The sequence below is a fragment of the Brachyistius frenatus genome, unplaced genomic scaffold (assembly GCF_029030835.1).
Source record: "Brachyistius frenatus isolate BFR_SWC_R1_liver_20210118 unplaced genomic scaffold, ASM2903083v1 Contig_273, whole genome shotgun sequence".
Lineage (NCBI taxonomy): Eukaryota > Metazoa > Chordata > Actinopteri > Embiotocidae > Brachyistius > Brachyistius frenatus.
This window is the reverse complement of record NW_027210872.1, coordinates 115001-127500: the sequence shown is the minus strand read 5'-3', so window position 1 is coordinate 127500 and position 12500 is coordinate 115001. Positions and strand designations below refer to the sequence as shown.

At 45.5% G+C, this 12500-nt stretch overlaps 1 protein-coding gene across 3 annotated transcripts in view; it reads left to right on the top strand.

Moving 5' to 3' along the window:
• Positions 1–12500, top strand: part of pde4dip (phosphodiesterase 4D interacting protein) — a 78379-nt gene that overhangs the window by 49260 nt on the left and 16619 nt on the right. For all 3 annotated transcript variants that reach the window (XM_069721797.1, XM_069721795.1, XM_069721796.1), the window contains 12 exons: positions 51–230; positions 432–626; positions 711–953; positions 1355–1514; positions 4195–4274; positions 4437–4549; positions 4875–5127; positions 5223–5397; positions 5602–5718; positions 6411–6891; positions 8284–8519; positions 8610–8658. In XM_069721797.1, coding sequence (XP_069577898.1) covers positions 51–230; positions 432–626; positions 711–953; positions 1355–1514; positions 4195–4274; positions 4437–4549; positions 4875–5127; positions 5223–5397; positions 5602–5718; positions 6411–6891; positions 8284–8519; positions 8610–8658 — 2282 coding nt within the window. The remainder of the gene's footprint in view (positions 1–50; positions 231–431; positions 627–710; positions 954–1354; positions 1515–4194; positions 4275–4436; positions 4550–4874; positions 5128–5222; positions 5398–5601; positions 5719–6410; positions 6892–8283; positions 8520–8609; positions 8659–12500) is intronic.

Sequence of the window (12500 nt, the reverse complement as noted above, 5' to 3'; positions counted from 1 at the left end):
TGTCCGCTCTTCCTCCTCCTCTTCATCCTCCTCCTCTCTGTCTGTGTCAGAGCCTGGAGGTGCTGCTGCGTGGGAAGGCCCTGGAGCTGCAGCAGGTGGGCGACGCCTGGAGGAGCGTCCAGCGGCAGCAGCAGGACGGCGAGGAGAGGCGGGGCCACGTCCTGAGGGAGAGAGACGGCGTCATCGAGCACCTGCAGGGGGCGCTGCACACTCGCACGCAGGAGGCGCAGGTATGGACGGAGGACGGGCGCCAGGAAAATAAATCCACTGAAATATAAATTTGATTCAAGAGAAAAATGTGTCTTTTTTCACCACCAAGTTAAAAAAAAATTATATCCTGCTAGTTTTTCAAAATAAGAACATGCTGTTGTTCAAAGATGTTGCCACAGTAACAATAAGTGATCAAAATAACACCGTGCCTCCTTCTGCAGGAGCTGCGCTGCTCCCTGCTGGCTCAGGTCCACTCGGCTCCGGGACACGTCCTGGAGGAGCTGAAGCTCCGCCTCCAGCTCAAGGACCGCCTCTTCCAGGATTTGCTGGCTGACCGCACCCACCAGGCCCAGGAGCACGAGGGGCAGGTCCAGGATCTGCTCCGGACCATCGGCGCCAGGGACCAGTACATCCAGGTAGAGCGGAGGAGTCGAGTTAGAGACACGGTCCGAATAAGCAAGCTGTGAAACTGACGACGATTCCCCCCCCTTCCCCCGCAGGACTCGGCCAGCCGGGTCGGGGAGGTGCTGACGGAGCAGACGTCCAGGCTGCAGGAGCTCCGCAGACAGCTGAGCTCGTGTCAGAGATCCGGAGCGGACTCTGGACCGGAGCTCCAGGCGCTGCAGGAGGAGCTGCGTCTGGCTCTGAGGAGGCAGAAGGAGAGCGAGGAGCTGAGCAGGAGTCGGGCCGCCCGGCTGGACTCCCTCAGCAGGACTCTGTGTGTGAAGGAGGAGATCCTCAGGGTCAGTAAGGTGTGGGGGCGGGAGGAGGGGGGGACTTCCTGTTTGATACTGTTTACACTTCTACTTCAGGAGCTTCTACTGTTTCTACATCAGTAAACGACAACACTTCCTGCTGATGTTTCAAATTAAAAGCATGCCAGAACACAGAGGGATTCTCCCACTGCAGGACTTTTAATGTGAAACAAAAAAAAAGGGTTGAATTTACTGTTTGTGTTTTGCTGCTGAAGAGCGTTTTTTTTTTTAGAAACAATCAAAAAACATTTTCCACATCAGCAGGACAAAGATTTAACTTCCTCTGTCCTCTAAAAACAAATAATCTGTGTTTCTTACTAATATCTCTGTGTGTGTGTGTGTGTGTGTGTGTGTGTGTGTGTGTGTGTGTGTGTGTGTGTTGTCTGCAGGACTTCCAGAAGCAGATGGTGAACCCGTCAGGCCTCCCTCTGGTGGAGCGACTGACGCAGGAGGTCCAGGAGCTCAGGGAGAGCCTGGTGCAGCGGGACCCAACCGGAGGCCCTGTCGTGGGCCGCCAGAGTGCCGACGGCCGGCAGCCCGAGTTTGGAGGTGGGCATCAGAGAAGCATGGGACAGTATCTGTAGCAGCAGCAGCTCCTCGGTGTGCAGCGACTCACTGCGGTGGCGTTTTTTGTGCTAACTCAGCATAAATGTTGGGACATTTTCTGGGTGGAAACATACTAACACGGATGGAAACCTGCTGGATGTTGGCTTCTAACTTTCGGTCGCTACACGTCTGCACGCTTCATTAACGACACATTTAAAATCACATAATCATATTAAGAATCTGAACCTGTCGACGGCCCATTTATTCAGTCCTTCCAGGATTTCTCTGAGTGTGTTTTGGGATTAATAGGAACGAAAATGTTTGATTTTGCGGCACATTTTTTACAAATTTACAAATTGCGATATAATTTCAGTTTTAAGTGATTTTTTTTTTTTTTACAGTAAAATTACGAGAAATCGAGAAAATTGCAAGCTTACAAATAAAAATGTGATTTCTTTAAAGCACTACCTGATAAGATAATATAAAATCACTTCATTGATAATAATAATGCTGCACATCACCGAAACATTTTAGTTTTAACCTTTTTTTTAAATTTATTTATTGAATTTAGAAAACCATGGGGCTCAACCTTTTAAAAAAGACTCATAAAAACTGTAATATAGAACACAAAGGCTACGTCTGCTGTCAAAATAAGAGCTTTAAATCCTTTTTTAATCACATTTATTTAACTCTAAAATAAAGAATTCGCGTTAATTACGATTTCCTGGAGGTGACTGTTTATTGAAAAATCCCAAATTATCGCAGCTTCAATGCAGCCAAACTAACTGAGGATCCTAAACATCACTGTGACAACAAATATCTTACACAAAAAGGCCAAAAGAACATTTTAACGTTGACGTTTGTGCCTCTTTTAAATGAGCTCAGTTCACCAAAGGTAAGAGAAGAGACCACAACCAAAACTGTCGTAAAAGGAGTTCAAACATGGCAGACTTTTTATATTTTGGTGATTTTTCAGGCACCAAAAGCAACAAGAAACAACAAAAATTTCAGATTTAAGTTTGGTTTGGAAGCTGGTGGAATAAAGCCACACAGAAACACATACTAACAACTAATCTCCTGAAATCAATCGAGATTTGATCGATAAAAATGACTGAAATAAAGTCAGACTGACATTTTTTATGTACACGAATCATATTTTAACTTCAACTCCTCCATCTGGATTTTGTCTTGAGTTTCAATCAGTTTGAAAACATTTAAAAATATATTTTATTTCAAACTTTTATTCATGTTTTAATGCAGTTTTTTGTTACTTTGCACAATTTATTCAACTGCTTTCTATTTAAAGATGTTTTATATGATTTATGAACAGCATCATTCACTGTTTTAAATGTCTTTATATTCATATATGACCTCCAATTATTGTGTGTGAGTGAGTGTGTGAGTGTGTGTGTGAGAAGATGGAAATATAATCTCAGCCTGTGTGAGTAGTTTTGTTGTGTGTCTGTTCGCTTCTGTGATTTTATGAAACTTTGTGCAATCAAACATTCGCCAGTTTGAAAGTCACTGGATCTGCTCATGAAACTGAGCGTCACACTGGAACAGGAAGTACGAACGGTTTGTTTTTGCATTTCTAACCTTCAGATCACGATGCAGCTCGTAATAAATAATAAAACCTGCAGATTTGTGATGTCAGAAGGTCTCTGTTGCATGTTTCACTGCTGAATCCTCGATGTGCAAACGTCTGCACGTCCTGAATGAAAAACACGCTGCCCCCCCCCCCCACACACACACACGACAACTTTCATGGTGCACGTTACTTTAATTCAATTAAACATCCCATCAGTCCTAAGTTTTTATTACGTGCAGAGTTTTAACAGCAGCAGCCAGAATTAATAGAAACACTGATGTTATGAGTCTTAATGATTAAATCCTGATAAAACTCACATTTTATTTGTCATAAGCTGTTAAATTAAATCCACGACATGCCAACAGTTCTCCACTCTGCCTGTAATATATTAATTCTAGTCAAAAAATACTACATTTATTCATTTTTATGTTAATCAAATGTAATACTGAGCCACATTTATTAACTGTAAATCAAAGAAAGTTTATTTCTTCATTTTAAAAGCATCATAAGAAACAAGGACATGTCCTCTGTGTCCTCTGTGTCCTCAGCTTCAGATAAATTGCAGAAAATAATCACATGAAATATTTGATTTGACTAAACGTGTAATGCTGCTGCTTTATATTGTGTCCAAATACAAAAATAAGTTTAAAAGTTGCATTTAAATGAACAATAATAATAATAATTTCCGGCGTGCAAACAGTATTGTTTCACTTTTATAGTGTAAAGTTTGACCTTAAATCCACAGTAATAATGAGCTTGTTGATTGTATAAATGTCACATTAATGGTGATAATAAGAAGCAGTCAGATCAGTTTTAAGACTCGTCCATTGATCTCTTTTACTCATCAATAATGAACCTTCACGTCTTTGTCATTTGATTTAAACTCTGGATTAACTCCAATAATCCGTCTGTCTCTGATTCTGCACAAATATGACTTTAAAGTTGAAGTTTATTGGACTGTTTGGTTCCCAGACAGATGTTTCCTTCTGTGCTGACGCTGAGACGCTCAGTTTGATGCTTTCAGAGCAGAAAACCGAAGTAAACAAACACGTAAATACGTTTGGTTTCTGACTTTTTGGGTTCTGCTTCCTGCAGGATTGAGCTCAGATGAGGAAGATGATGATCTGAACAGCGAGTACACGGAGAGTGTCGACGACGACGAGTCCAACATCCAGGTAGTGATGCTTATCTTCCTGTTTTACAACCTCATGATATGCAGTTTATTAAATCCTAAAAAAACCAAAAACCTGCAAAATTAAACATGCACAAGCTGCTGTTTTTTTCAGTATATATATGAGGCGATGCGTTCACTGACAGCCGTATTTCTGTCCGTCCAGGGCCTGATGGAGGTCAAGCAGCTGGTGGAGCAGAAGAGGGTGGTGGAGCGCGAGCTGGGCGAGCTGAAGGCTCAGCTGGAGAAGGCCGGCTTCTCCTCGCTGTCGCAGATGAGGTGAGTTTGTATGTTCATGAGCTGCAAATGGGGATTAATCCGCCGCTGAAAATAGTCCCAGGAAGACGCATTACGTCCTTATTTGAGTAACGTTTAAAAAAAGCGTAATTTTCCAAAACCATAACGTTTTGAGCTGCTTTCATCTTCAGGAAATCAGAGGGAAGTCTACAAGTATTAAAAAACAGATTGGCGTGTTATTTTTGCGGCATTTGTTGACAATAAAAAGGTTTAGAATGATACTGGTCTCTTTTTTTAAAGCTACGTTAATGTACTCTTCGTCCACTAGAGGGCAGCAACTTGTAAACACCTTTCTCTGTTTTTAAAGGAAAGCTCTGTTCAGCCTGCAATCAGAGAACGAAGATTTAAAGCATCAGCAGACCGACAGCAAACAGAGCGATGAGCAGACGCTTCTGGACGAAGAGGAGGAGGAGGAGGAGGAGCTGGATGTGACCATAGAAGGGGAAGAGGAGGAGGAGGAGGAGGAAGAGGAGGAGGAGGACGTGTCGGAGCTGTGGGACGCCTGGGACGGAGCGCTGAAGAGACCGGAGACGCTGCACCTGCTCGGAGACTCTTCTCAGGTAGGATGACCAGGAAGTGTCCAGATTAACGAGACCAAGCTGTCCATTAAATATATAAAAATGTCGTCTTTAAATTCCCTCCGTCTGTAACCCAGGACGACAAGCTGTCGGCTGTCCGTCAGCAGCCCGTCTCCGCCTCCTCCTCCGGGATGTCTGAGAAGACGGTTCGTCTGCAGCAGAAGAGCAAAGAGCTGCAGGAGAGACTGATGGTGTCGGAGGCCACGGTGCAGGCTCAGGCCGAACAGCTGAAGGACTACCGAGACCTGCTCAGTGAGTGGACCAGGACTCATATAACATGTTGTATTTACCTATTATAATATAATATAATATAATATAATATAATATAATATAATATAATATAATATAATATAATAACACGGTGCAGGCTCAGGCCGAACAACTGAAGGACTACAGTGACCTGCTCAGTGAGTGGACCAGGACTCATATAACATATTGTCTTTATTTATTGTGCAGCAGAGACAGCCGTGCAGCAGCACAGTAAGCAGATCCAGGTGGACCTTCAGGATCTGGGCTACGAGACCTGCGGCCGCAGCGAGAACGAGGCCGAGAGGGAAGACACCAGCAGCCCAGGTACGTCTGACCGGTCGGAGAATCCAGGTGTCCGCGACCAAAAGTCAAAAAGACTCTCTTTCAGTCAGTTAGAAAACCAAGAAATGTCGACATGCCACGTGACAGAAGTCCATTTTTAGCTGAGTAGATGTTGAGAAATGTTTATCACATGTTTAGTGGACACAGACAGTGGATGTCCACATATTTTGGGCACCAGTGGAACCCCATAAAACTTCTGGATTCAGGTCTAGTTTCCTTCGATTAACTCTTCATGGTCCGTCCACAGAAGGTCTGAGATCTGTGAGGACTCTGTTGTGAATTTAGTTTAGTAAGTAAATCTCCAGCCAACAAGTTGTGCTGTGTTGTTGTAACGGAGTCATAGAGACACCAGGTGGCAGCAGAGTTCACCTCTGACAGGAAACAGTGGCACGAACAGTCAAACATTTTCACTTGTTTGGCACTTTTTCAGTTGTACAGGTGAATAAATGATTCACACAGAGACACAAAGTGAAACCTTTAAAATGTCCTTAAGCTGATCTTAGAACAGTTTCAATAAAAAGTTGAGACCCTCACAGAGACGTCAGGATTTGTGATGTGTAACTGTCACGCCTCGACAGGTCAAAGCGTGTCTATTTCACGTTTTGCTGTTGTAGTTTTATTGCTGCTTAAAGGAACCAGATTTGATGAACCTGCTGTTTGTTTTTGTCCTACAGAGTTTGACGACCTGGAGATGTGCACCTCTCTGGACTGCGGCTCCCAGTGGTGGCCCGCTGGCAGCAGCAGCAGCAGCGGCTCCACCTTCACCAAAACCACCACCCAGAGCTCCGGCTACGGAGACGAAGCCTCGTCCCTGCAGCGGCTGGTGGAGGACCTCCGCTCGCAGCTGTCCCGCTCCCAGGCGGTGATCCGCGGGCTGCAGAGCCGCCTCCGCTCCCTCTCCACCTCCAGCGACTACGGGCCCTCGACCCCTCGCAAGGTCAACTGGTCCTTCCAGGCTTCGCCCTCGCAGAGCGGGGCGGAGGACGACGAGGGCTGGCAGTCCTCTGACGGAGGAGCCCTGGCGTCGCCCCGGCACCCCCACCCGGACAAGGGCCTGCGGGAGCTGGTGTCCCGCGTGGACGCCCTGGAGGACCAGCTGAGGAAGGGAGGCAAGAAGTCAGCGGCCGAGGACGGGAAGTCCGCCACCTGGCCGGGGTGAGATTTAAAATCATTATGTGAAATACAGCTTCTAATTAATAACTGCAGTCACTGAGCTGCAGGTTTTTTTGATGGATATTAATCTGCCGTCTATTAAAATCTAGCAGTGATTGATTTGATGCTGTAAAATGGACATAAAGTCAACAAATCAACACATTAAAATGAAGGCAGAGAGAAGAATAAATGTCAAATAGAGATATCTGTCTAAAATATGATGAAATATGATTATAAAATAGGAGAAATTATAAATATAAGTCTCTAATATTTACCTTTTTTAAAATAAAGACCTGTTTTTCTGCATTTAAAGTCCCTGAATTTACAGTCTGCAGGATTTGATGCTTAAAAACGAGATGCTCCTTCCCTAAAGATGACATCCAAGCTTCTGTATTTGCCCACCCCCGCCCCCCTCCCCCCTCCCACACACACACACACACACACACACACACACACACACACACACACACACACACACACACACACACACACACACACCTTCCCCCCCGCTGACTGACACATGGTTCGGTCCACAGCACAGTACAGTACAGACATCCATTAATCACTGCAGGCACTAAACACCCTGTCAGCCTCCGTCAGCATCAGGACGCGTTGATCAAGCGGAGCCGCAGATGTTTTTATGTAAACTCGGCTGCCGGGCGGTCGGAGGGGGATTAAACCGGCGGCGGCCGGGAACACGCTGTTCTGTCTGTCGTGTACCGACCGACCGACGAGCTGCAGCTCCAGAATACAGTCCGGGCACGTTTCCCTAGCAACAAGTAGGACGTCCTGAAGCCAGGCAGCAGATATAAAAAAAACCACCAGTTTGACCTCAAAATGAAGGAGAAGGCCGTCGAACCGTTACAGAGAACTTCAACTCAATTTATATCATTTCATTTGGTTCTTCCAAGAACATTTCTTTTGTCACATCTGGATGCTTGTTGAAGGTTCAGATTGTTCAGATGTGAGCGGGACATCGAGAGGACGAACGTAAGGGAGTTTTTTGGGGGGGAAATGTTACTGATGTGTTAAAAATAATGTTTTTAAATGAAGAAAACATTTTATTGGGTGGAACGACCATGAAGCCTCACACCTTCTTCGTCTTCCACAAAATCAGGGAACGCACTGTGAATGTCATTTGTTTTTTCTCAAACGTTACAAAGGAAGAAGGCATGCTGGGAAATTTCATTGTCCAATGATTTCCTTTTTGGAAAAAGATGACTGCAGGATTTGTTTATTATTAAATAAATAGAGAGAAGAGTTGTTGCTGGATGGTTGTTTTTTCATATCTCAGTTGATAGTGGAACAATTTTAGTCATTTTTTCCTCCGAGAACGAGCAGCTGTCGCTAAAAAAATGCAACTCTGATTTCCTCTCTTTTCTGTCGACTCGGCAGTAAATTCGACACCCTGATCCAGGCTCAGGCCCGGGAGCTGTCGCACCTCCGCCAGCGGCTGCGGGAGGGCCGCGGCGTCTGCAGCATCCTCACGCAGCACCTGGGCGACACCACCAAGGCCTTCGAGGAGCTGCTGCGGGCCAACGACATCGACTACTACATGGGCCAGAGCTTCAGGGACCAGCTGGGTCAGGGCAGCGCTCTGGCTCAGCGGGTCGGCGCCAAGATCAGCGGGCGTGAGTCTCCGGGCTTCACTTCAGACGTGAAATATATTTATGCCTCGTCGGCAGAAAGCGTGACGTCACTTTTGTTGTGTTTTCTCACAGGAGATCACTCTGAAGATCCAGACGAGAAGACGGAGCTGCTCGCCATCCGGTCAGTGTGTGTGTGTGTGTGTGTGTGTGTGTGTGTGTGTGTGTGTGTGTGTGTGTGCGCACGTCATTGCGGTTTCTAATTAATGACAGAGACGACCTCCTGATTAATGATGGAGGAAGTGGGCGGGGTCTGGAGAGACATCGAATAACCAGCAAAACAGATAGAAGTCTTTCCTTGTTCGGGCTTTTTATTATTTCTTTATAATTTCCTAGAAAATAAAGAATAATTATATCAAATAATGAAGACGAAGTTCTGTAACTGTCGAAGGTCAGTGAGCTGCACTTACTCTGCAAGCAGTTATTATTTTTCACTGGAATATACTTTCAAGAATTGCTTTATTTTAAGCAAAAGAAACATTAATTCATCATTAATTTTGCAGTTTACATTAAGACTTCAGAACTCATGAGAACTTAAATGTAATTAAAAAAACACTAAACATTTCACATACACGCTCACAGCTAACACACAAAAACAACAATAATAAACATGAAAGCTCAAAGTCAAATAGGGATTAAATTTATGCCATGACTGCACAATATCTGACACTTTGAACTACTTCTGTTTGGAGGCAACAGGAAGTTAAAAAGAAGAAAAAGTCAGAGACTCTAAAAAATAAAACGTTATTTTATTGTGAAATTATAAAAATAAAAACAACGTTTGTAAACATGAACTACCAAACAGCACCTTCATCAGGCTAGTTTAAACTTCGCACTTCGGACAGGAAGTTACCATGACAACCGTCTCGTCTTCCTAAGGGAGTCAGGAAAATAAGTTGTTTCTCATGTCAAATTTCGTGCTTTTTAAAACATCTCTATCATCGTCTCTGCCGACGACGATGATTCTGACTTCTGACGTTACGATTTGTAACGAAGGAGTTTGTTTGTACATTTAGTTTCTTAATAATGACGTCGGGTCAGATTTCCGTCTGCGCCCCGAAGCAGAGTTAAAGTCGGAGATGCTGCTCTGATGTAACCGCGTTACGAAACCCTGAAGTCCCGCGGCGTGATTGGCCCCCCCACCCCTCCCCCCTCCAATCCCCCCCCCCCCAAACCCCCGTAACCAAAAAAAAAAGCACCCAGCTCATTAATTCTTTTTACAGGTCAGTCGTGACCAGCAGGGTGCAGCTGCTGCTGATGGGTTGGCTAATTATAGGCAAGCAAACAAAAGGACAACACAAGTTAGATCAGGACAAACAAGAGTTACACAAGAGGGACAAAACGTTCTGGTGTCGGGTTTTATTACAGAGCTCCACTATTTATTCTATTTAAGTTCTTGTTGGCCATGAAGCAGCACAGTGATGCACACTAAGCAGCAGGAAGCAACGACCTTCAGGAGGAAAAGTATTACAGCCAAGTGTCCCTGAGCCCATGCAGTTATTTCCACTACAGAATCATCCCAGCTGTCCACTGGTGTGTTTTGGTCTTTTCCTTTGCCCTTTAGATTTTGAGAAAATCACTGCATGGGCTCAGGAACACTCGGCTGTAAGCAGACGTTTGAAGATTTTCTTTTGTCTTAACAAAGGGACCCAAAAATCGGATGTTTTCTCTTCTCTACTTGAATTTTTGATCCGCAGCATGAATACCTTTAGTTACTATTTCCTAATTATTTCAGTCTTCTTTCATTATATCAGCAGCTTTATAAAACCTTTAAACAGAAATACGTGTCCGTTTAGTCGCAGCTAAATAAAGTGCAGCTTGTGAAGCTCGTCTCTTTCACGGATGACTGCCGACTTGTCCTGGATGTTCAATCTCTCATAAAAACAGCTCGTTCTATTTAATAGCGTCGGTCTTTAATTTTCATTTTAATTTTCATACATGAGTGAAGAATCAAATAAAATCGGTCACACGTGCGCTCAGTGACGCGAACACCAGCTGAAACAGCCGGTACGATCCTTTAAGCTCGACCGCTGCAGTCATTGTTGTCGTCGGGTAGAAAAGCGTTGAGCGTTTGGGTCAAACCCCAATTAACAAACAGTGCTCTGTGAATAATTAGAGCTTCCCCTTGGGGGAGGGGGAGAGACGGGGGGGGGGGGTGTAATCTAACATGGCTGCACAGATGGACGACCAGATGTGAAGGCGAATTTGTGTTTTTCTGCGACAGCCATCTCGTCCAGGCTGTCCTCTGATTCAGAGTGCAGTGTGTGTACGGTGTGTGTGTGTACAGTGTGTGTGTGTACAGTGTGTGTGTATGGTGTGTGTGTGTGTGTGTACAGTGTGTGTGTACGGTGTGTGTGTGTGTACGGTGTGTATACAGTGTGTGTATGTACGGTGTGTGTGTACGGTGTGTGTGTACGGTGTGTGTGTGTACGGTGTGTGTGTACGGTGTGTGTGTGTACAGTGTGTGTGTATGGTGTGTGTGTGTGTGTGTACAGTGTGTGTGTACGGTGTGTGTGTGTACGGTGTGTGTGTGTACAGTGTGTGTATGTACGGTGTGTGTGTACGGTGTGTGTGTACGGTGTGTGTGTACGGTGTGTGTGTGTGTACGGTGTGTGTGTATGGTGTGTGTGTGTGTGTGTACAGTGTGTGTGTACGTGTGTGTGTGTGTACGGTGTGTGTGTGTACGGTGTGTGTGTGTGGTGTGTGTGTGTGTGTGTGTATGGTGTGTGTGTGTACGGTGTGTGTGTGTACGGTGTGTGTGTGTACGGTGTGTGTGTGTACAGTGTGTGTGTATGGTGTGTGTGTGTACGGTGTGTGTGTGTGTGGTGTGTGTGTGTACGTGTGTGTGTGTACGCTGTGTGTGTACAGTGTGTGTGTACGGTGTGTGTGTACGGTGTGTGTGTGTACGCTGTGTGTGTACAGTGTGTGTGTACGGTGTGTGTGTACGGTGTGTGTGTGTACGCTGTGTGTGTACAGTGTGTGTGTATGGTGTGTGTGTGTGTGTACAGTGTGTGTGTACGGTGTGTGTGTGTACGGTGTGTGTGTACGGTGTGTGTGTGTACGTGTGTGGTGTGTGTGTGTGTACGTGTGTGTGTGTGTGTACGCTGTGTGTGTACAGTGTGTGTGTACGGTGTGTGTGTACGGTGTGTGTGTGTACGCTGTGTGTGTACAGTGTGTGTGTATGGTGTGTGTGTGTGTGTACAGTGTGTGTGTACGGTGTGTGTGTGTACGGTGTGTGTGTACGGTGTGTGTGTACGGTGTGTGTGTGTGTGTACGGTGTGTGTGTACGGTGTGTGTGTGTGTGTGTGTACGGTGTGTGTGTGTACGCTGTGTGTGTACAGTGTGTGTGTACGGTGTGTGTGTGTGTGTACGGTGTGTGTGTACGCTGTGTGTGTGTACGGTGTGTGTGTGTACAGTGTGTGTGTGTACGCTGTGTGTGTGTGTGTGTGTGTGTACGGTGTGTGTGTGTACAGTGTGTGTGTGTACGCTGTGTGTGTACGGTGTGTGTGTACGGTGTGTGTGTGTACGGTGTGTGTGTGTACGCTGTGTGTGTACAGTGTGTGTGTACGGTGTGTGTGTGTACGGTGTGTGTGTGTATGGTGTGTGTGTGTACGGTGTGTGTGTGTATGGTGTGTGTACGGTGTGTGTGTGTGTGTACGGTGTGTGTGTGTATGGTGTGTGTACGGTGTGTGTGTGTGTGGTGTGTGTGTGTGTGTGTGTGTGTGTGTGTGTACAGGTGTGTGTGTGTGTGTGTGTGTGTGTACGTGTGTGTGTGTGTATGTGTGTGTGTGTGTATGGTGTGTGTGTGTGTATGGTGTGTGTGTGTGTATGGTGTGTGTGTGTATGGTGTGTGTGTGTGTACGGTGTGTGTGTGTACGGTGTGTGTGTGTGTGTGTGTGTGTGTGTGTGTACGGTGTGTGTGTGTGTGTGTGTACGGTGTGTGTGTGTACGGTGTGTGTGTGTGTG